The sequence below is a fragment of the Penaeus chinensis genome, chromosome 33 (genome assembly GCF_019202785.1).
Source record: "Penaeus chinensis breed Huanghai No. 1 chromosome 33, ASM1920278v2, whole genome shotgun sequence".
In the NCBI taxonomy this organism is placed as follows: domain Eukaryota; kingdom Metazoa; phylum Arthropoda; class Malacostraca; order Decapoda; family Penaeidae; genus Penaeus; species Penaeus chinensis.
This window is the reverse complement of record NC_061851.1, coordinates 4390236-4397735: the sequence shown is the minus strand read 5'-3', so window position 1 is coordinate 4397735 and position 7500 is coordinate 4390236. Positions and strand designations below refer to the sequence as shown.

General features: G+C 33.5%; 1 protein-coding gene across 1 annotated transcript in view; it reads right to left on the bottom strand.

Annotated features, from left to right (window-relative positions):
* The window catches only part of LOC125043032 (irregular chiasm C-roughest protein-like), a 299384-nt gene that overhangs the window by 218593 nt on the left and 73291 nt on the right, over positions 1-7500 (bottom strand). Inside the window, exon 3 of the mRNA XM_047638984.1 lies at positions 1889-2273. Within this exon, the coding sequence (XP_047494940.1) occupies positions 1889-1958 (70 nt within the window). The 5' untranslated portion in view covers positions 1959-2273. The remainder of the gene's footprint in view (positions 1-1888; positions 2274-7500) is intronic.

Genomic DNA, 7500 nt, shown 5'->3' with positions numbered 1-7500 from the left:
CCATCCTTTTATTTTTGAACCTCTCAATTTTCCCCTGTTTTTTTTTTTATCATTATTATTAATATTAATGTTCCTCCTTTTACCTTCCTTTTATCCTCTTCCTCCTCCACCCTCCTTGCTTCATCTCTTCCTCCTCCTCCTCCCTCCTTGCTTCATCTCTTCCTCCTCCTCCTCCCTCCTTGCTTCATCTCTTCCACCTCCTCCTCCCTCCTTGCTTCATCTCTTCCTCCTCCTCCACCCTCCTTGCTTCATCTCTTCCTCCTCCTCCTCCCTCCTTGCTTCATCTCTTCCTCCTCCTCCACCCTCCTTGCTTCATCTCTTCCACCTCCTCCTCCCTCCTTGCTTCATCTCTTCCTCCTCCTCCACCCTCCTTGCTTCATCTCTTCCTCCTCCTCCTCCCTCCTTGCTTCATCTCTTCCTCCTCCTCCTCCCTCCTTGCTTCATCTCTTCCTCCTCCTCCACCCTCCTTGCTTCATCTCTTCCACCTCCTCCTCCCTCCTTGCTTCATCTCTTCCTCCTCCTCCACCCTCCTTGCTTCATCTCTTCCTCCTCCTCCACCCTCCTTGCTTCATCTCTTCCTCCTCCTCCTCCCTCCTTGCTTCATCTCTTCCTCCTCCTCCTCCCTCCTTGCTTCATCTCTTCCTCCTCCTCCTCCCTCCTTGCTTCATCTCTTCCTCCTCCTCCTCCCTCCTTGCTTCATCTCTTCCTCCTCCTCCTCCCTCCTTGCTTCATCTCTTCCTCCTCCTCCTCCCTCCGCTCATCACCCTCCATTTTTCCTCACCCATTATTCTCTCTTCCCCTTTTCCTCTTCTTATTATTCATCTCTCCCTCTCCGATCTTCCCTCTTCCCCCTCGTGGCTCCCTCGCCAATCAACTGAAGCAGCAGACCAATGGCAGAGTCAAGTCATAAAAGGAAGAATCATAAATCTGCTCATTTGCATAAACTCAAGGTCAGGATGTGTGTCTGACCTGAGATGAGGGAAGGTGCCAGAGGTATGACCTGTTCTGTGTTCTGTGTCAATTGGGGTCGAGTGGCGAAACGAATAAATTTTGTTAAATCTGACACACACACACACACACACACACACACACACACACACACACATACACACACACACACACACACACACACACACACACACATATTTTTTTTAATTTCTTTCTTTCTTTTTTTTCTTTTCTTTTTCTTTCTTTTTTTGTGATAAAGTTAGGTAACTTGGGTTGTCTTGATTCCTTATGTAATGAGGTAAAATATTGACGAATTTCATCGTTTTCGACAACTTGTCCCAAGATGTTAAGAATGCATCTTCCCACTCTTCCTCGTTACCTCCTTATTCCATTCATTCTGTGTGGATGGATTTTCTCATCCTGGCTTCTTGGAGACCAGGATATGTAAAGGAGAGGGAATAGATGTTGTAGAAAACGTGTATATTGCGCTACGAATGGCGTAAAAAAGAGCATCGTAAGTTTTTATCTTTCATCTACTTTTTTTTTTCTTTTTCTTTTTTCCATGAAGATTGTACTTTACGCTTTTAACAAGTTATTTTCTATATTCAAGTATTGTTCTTCCCGGCATTATAAATGAAATTAATATTGTTTTTTTTCCCGCCATTATAAATGAAATGGATTTTTTTCCCCATTATAAATTAAATTAATATTGTTTTTTTTCCCGCCATTATAAATGAAATGTTTAGCCATTTATAGTTGTTGTGGTTTATCTCTTCTTGTTTTCGTTTTTCACTCTTTTTGGTGTCTTGGTGACTTTAGCTGCAGATTTCTACGGATTTCTACGGTTTGGCTGCTTTCATATAACGTCAGTTGTGGAATAAACGAACATCGAGATTTGTGTACAAATCAACGGAATTCACCAAACTTATTGAACACTTACCTTTCTGGGTTATGACGGCTAGAACCATTATCCAAAAAGTGTAGAAGTTACCCATGCGTCCACACACCATAACCCGTTTTCTGTATTTGTAAAAACACAATTTCAACTTTCCGTTTTCTTTCCCGTCTTTGACTATTTTCCTACGATATCAATGTCATACACACATTTCTTTTTCTCTCTTTTTTTTTTTTTTTTTTTTTTTTTTTTACCAAACCTGTTATCAAGAGACTATTTTCTTACCTATAACACTTTATTTTTATTTTTATTTTATCTTTTAATAAAAACACTTCCCAAAGATAAACTAAATTTCCTAACTTTAACTCGTGTTAAAACTGGATCACTGTCACGGGCCAGGAGCGACTCCGAGGATCCGGTGAAAGCCAGTCTGAAAGGAGAGAAAATTGCGTTAGTCTAAAGTTGATAAAGTGAAAATTGTATAATTGGCATGGAAATAGGAATTCTGATGTTCAAAATGAGGTAAATAGTCCTCCGTGCAAAAATGATAATGCCTTTGAGAAAAGAGAGAGTTGGGGCGATGATCATAAAAATGATTGTGAGTTTTTTATTATGAAATTATAACTGTCATTACTGTTATCAACACCACCATCAATCATCATCATCATCACCATCATCAATCATCATCATCATCACCACCATCAATCATAATCATCAATCACCATCACCATCAATCATCATCATCATCATCATCATCATCATCACCATTATCATTACCATCATCATTAACATCGTACGAACATGATATTCATTAATATCATTATTATTTTTGTTATCATTACTATTATTATTGTTGTTGCTGTTTTTGTTGTCTTGTTGTTGTTATTGTTATTGTTAATGCTGTTCTTAGTGATGTTAGTATTAGTTGCATTGTTACTATCATTATCATTATTGATCTTATTATTGTCATCCTCATCATTATCATCATCATTATAATTATAATTATGATTAATGTTATAATTACTTGAATTAGTATTATTATGGTAATACCAGTATTACCATAATTGCCATTATCATTACGTAATACCATTGTCATAAGAATATGTCTATATTGATAGCAATGATAATAAGGAAAGCAATTACAACAATACCCTCATTATTACAACAATAGCGATAATGATATAATAATCACATTGACAATAGTGATCCCCACTAGCAAACGAGTACCAATGACGTAGCACAATAATATAGCAATAACATTAACAATAATCATCACTACTAGTAATTAATAGCAATATTACTACCAAAAATTATAATTTCCCAACGCTTTTTGTCTCCCCCCCCCCCCCCCCGCTCCACACACACACACATACACACGCACACGCCGCTGGGTTTGTACACGCGGTCAAATGTTTAAGCAAAGGTTTGTGGGAATATTATACTACGTTACACACGTCAAAGTTTATACTTGTAAAATGTACATGTACGTTATATCATTTTGTTTGTAACTTCAACTGTTTACTTGTTTGGGGAAACTTTATTTTTGTGACATAACTTCCCAGTGAATGAGAAAAACATGTACACACACACACAGAGAGAGAGAGAGAGAGAGAGAGAGAGAGAGAGAGAGAGAGAGAGAGAGAGAGAAAGAGAAGAAGAAGAAGAAGAAGAAGAAGAAGAAGAAGAGAGATAGAGACAGAGACAAAGACAGAGAGAAAGATAAGAAGAAAGAGAGAGAGAGATAGGGTGAGAGAGAAAGAAAAAAACAGTCCGGAAATGAAATAAAATAAACAGAAAACCGTAATGTAAATCGCCCCATTGAATTTGACTAGTGTGTAATTATTTTACGGCGTCCAGTTATTAAGAGCTGTATTGGCAATATAGAAACGGAAGAAAAGGGACCGTAAATGGATTTTCGAGCAGCGACATTTTATCCAAGGATATAATTACAAAATCTGATTCGAGAAAATGAAAATTATTGCAGGTCGGGATAGACTCAAACGACAGACAGACACATATTTACTTCCATTAATAGATTTACACAAATAATAGGTACACACGGCTACACCCATATATATAAGCGTAAATGTTTACTTGTGTAAAACGCTCGCACAAGAAACATATGATAATAGTAAGAATGATAATGATAATGATGCATACATATAAGTACATGCATGTATGCATACATACATACATACATACATACATACATACATACATACATACATACATACATACATACATACATACATACATACATACATACATGTATGCATGCATGCATTCATACATACAAACATACATACATTCATACATAGAAACATACATTCATAAATAGATTCATACATACATGCATACATATAGACAGACAAATAGACAGCTAGAAAGTATAAATATAATATAAATATAAGCAGATAGATATATAAATATTGATATAGATATATTTGATATGCTGATATTGCTGAAGATGACAAAAACAAGAACGAAACGAAAGTCCCCAATTGGAATTCGTAATTTGGAATTGCCAGAAACTTTTATATCCTGCGCAAATAAAGCTGAGTTTCGAAGCAGCGGCGACTAATCTAACAAACTGCTAATCCTTAATTCCAGGCAGAAGCCCAGTCCAACATGCAAGGGAAAAAAAAAGAGAGGGAATGAGGCAAAGGGAGAGAAAGAGAGAGGCGGAAGGAGAGAGAAAAGAAGAAGAAGGAGAAAGGGAGAAGAAGTCGACTGAAGAGAGTAGGGAAGAGGCAGATATGGGGGGGGGGGAGGGATGAAGGAAGAAAGATGGTTTTAAGAGAAGTCGAGGGATATGTGAGGGAGGGAGAGGTTGCGTAAGAGAGAGAGAGGAATCCACGTCACGTCAAAATCTCAAAACCTAATAACTTTCCGTTTATTTGTTCAAAATACTCGCCTGTCACACCTAGGCATCTGGACCAAAACATCGACGACTGCGTAAAGAGAGGGCTTCATGAGCTAAATTCAACATTTCCAGAGGCTCCGGCGTAAAATGCATGGGTATGTTAAGGCTATTGAAGAAACAATTTGTCGTGTTCCTTTGCTGTTAGCTGGAATATTCTTGACTCAGTATTGTACTATTTGTTGTATCATTTTTATCACAAGCTTTAACTCGTGTTGATTGACGATGTTATTGAAAATCAGGAATATGAGTCGATGATGATTTTTAGTTTCCAAAGATCAATGCATTTAAAAAGAAATTACATAACAGTAACTATCGATATATACATATAACATAAAATGCTATGCTGTTTTACATATTTGTCGTGTTATATGTTCAATGGTGCATTCGTTTTACACTTTTCCAACTCGGACACGGATCTTGGAAACACGTGTTCGTCGTTAGTATTGAATAGACGAAAAAAAAGGAATCGTTGGAGAATTTCATATGCCTAAAAGGGGTTATTGGTACTGAAAAAGTGTTTCACTATAACTCTAGACCAGGGTTCTTCAAATCTTTTTCATCACGACTCCAGTCCATCATTTTATCGTACTTTCCTTTCATATATATATATATATATATATATATATATATATATATATATATATATATATATATAACTGTGTGGTGTGTGTGTGTGTGTGTGTGTGTATGTGTGTGTGTGTGTGTGTGTGTGTGTGTGTGTGTGTGTGATATATATATATACATATATATACATATATATATACATATATATATATATGTTTATTTACCTATTATTATCATTATTATTATTACTTTAATTATTATCATTATTATTATTATTATTATTATTATAATTATTATCATTGTTATTATTGTTATTATTATTATAAACATCACTATCATCATTATCAGTTTAAGCATTATTATTTTTATTGTTATCATTATCATTATTATTATTACTGCTGTTGTTGTTAGTATTGCAACTATTATTATTATTATTATCATTATTATTATTATTATTATTATTATTATTATTATTATTATTACTACTACTACTACTGTTATTATCATTATCATCATTGTTATTATTATCACTTCACTATTACTACTACTACTACTACTATCATCATTATCATTATTATTTTCATTATTATCATTATTATCAAAAATATTATTATCATTATGTGGTTATCCACTAATAACCACACTCCTCATGACCCCTACTCTCAATCAACAGTTCTTTACCTGGATAGAGCTGTTATTAACTACAAGTATAGTGTACATACCATAGTGTACACTCAAAATACAATCAGGCATATGATACTTATCATTCTGCTCGGATATATGATGCCCTGAAACTCATCTGAAATTCTAAATGCGTCCGGATACTGAACGCACACACCTCATGTAAACACACCCACGCCCAGCGCTTGTATGATGTTACTCTGTGGCCCTAATGTTATGTATACCAGGTTTTGTTATTCATTTCATTTCTGTTACGTACATTTCTTCTTCTTTGGTCTTTTCTAGCTGGTTATTGATAGGAGTAATTAGGTATGCTGTTGTATCAGGTGATACTGACGAATATATATAGTATTGATACAACTAATTCCATTTCTACTAATAATGATGATACTAGTAGTAGTACTAATACTAATACTACTGTTGATAATCATAGTATTGCTAATAATAATAACAGTAATAATAATGGTAGTGGTTATAATGATAGTAATGAAAATAATGTTAATAATGATTATAATGATAATGTTTATAATCATAATAGTAATAATAATGATGATAATGATAATAATAATGATGATGATAACTATGATAATAATGATAATAATCATGACAATAAAAATAATAGTGATAATAATAATGAAAATAATAATAATGATAATGAAAATAAAGATGATGATTTTAATAATATGAAAAATAATAATATGAAAAATAATGGCAGTAATATAATAGTAGTAATGATATTAGTAATGATATTTATAATATTAATTATAATAATGATAATAAGAATGGTAATCATCATCATCATCATCATTATCGTCGTCATCATCATCATAATTATCATCGTCATAATGACAAGGATAATAATAATGATTAAAATAATAATGATAATGATAATAAAAATAATAATGATAATGATAATATTAATAATAATTATAATGAAGATAATATTTCTGGTAATAATAATAATAATGAAAATAACATTAGTTCTGATAATGATAATGATAGTGAATATGATAATAATGGATATGATATTAATAATGATAATACAAATAATAATAAAAGTGCTAATTATGATGATAACAATGATAATGATAGTAATAATGATAATAATAATAGTAATAATGATAATATGAACACCAGCAACAAAACAACAACAACAACAACAATAATAGTAATAATAATAATAATAATAATGATAATAATAATGGTAATAATGATGATGATGATGATGGAGAAGAAGTAGCAGGAGAAGGAGAAGAAGAAGAATGATAATAATAATCATGATGATAATATTAACGTCGCTCTGATATGAATAATGTTATAACGGAGTCTAGGTACATTAGCAGTGAGCGCCAGGAATGATAAATACCACCTTCGTATATAAACTAGGGGGTGATATTTTAAAGTGCATCTTGAGTGTGTTATGAGGCTGGTGTAGCATAGTATCAGTTCTGTAAAATAAGTGAATCATTCAGACTTTAATCCTGAGATG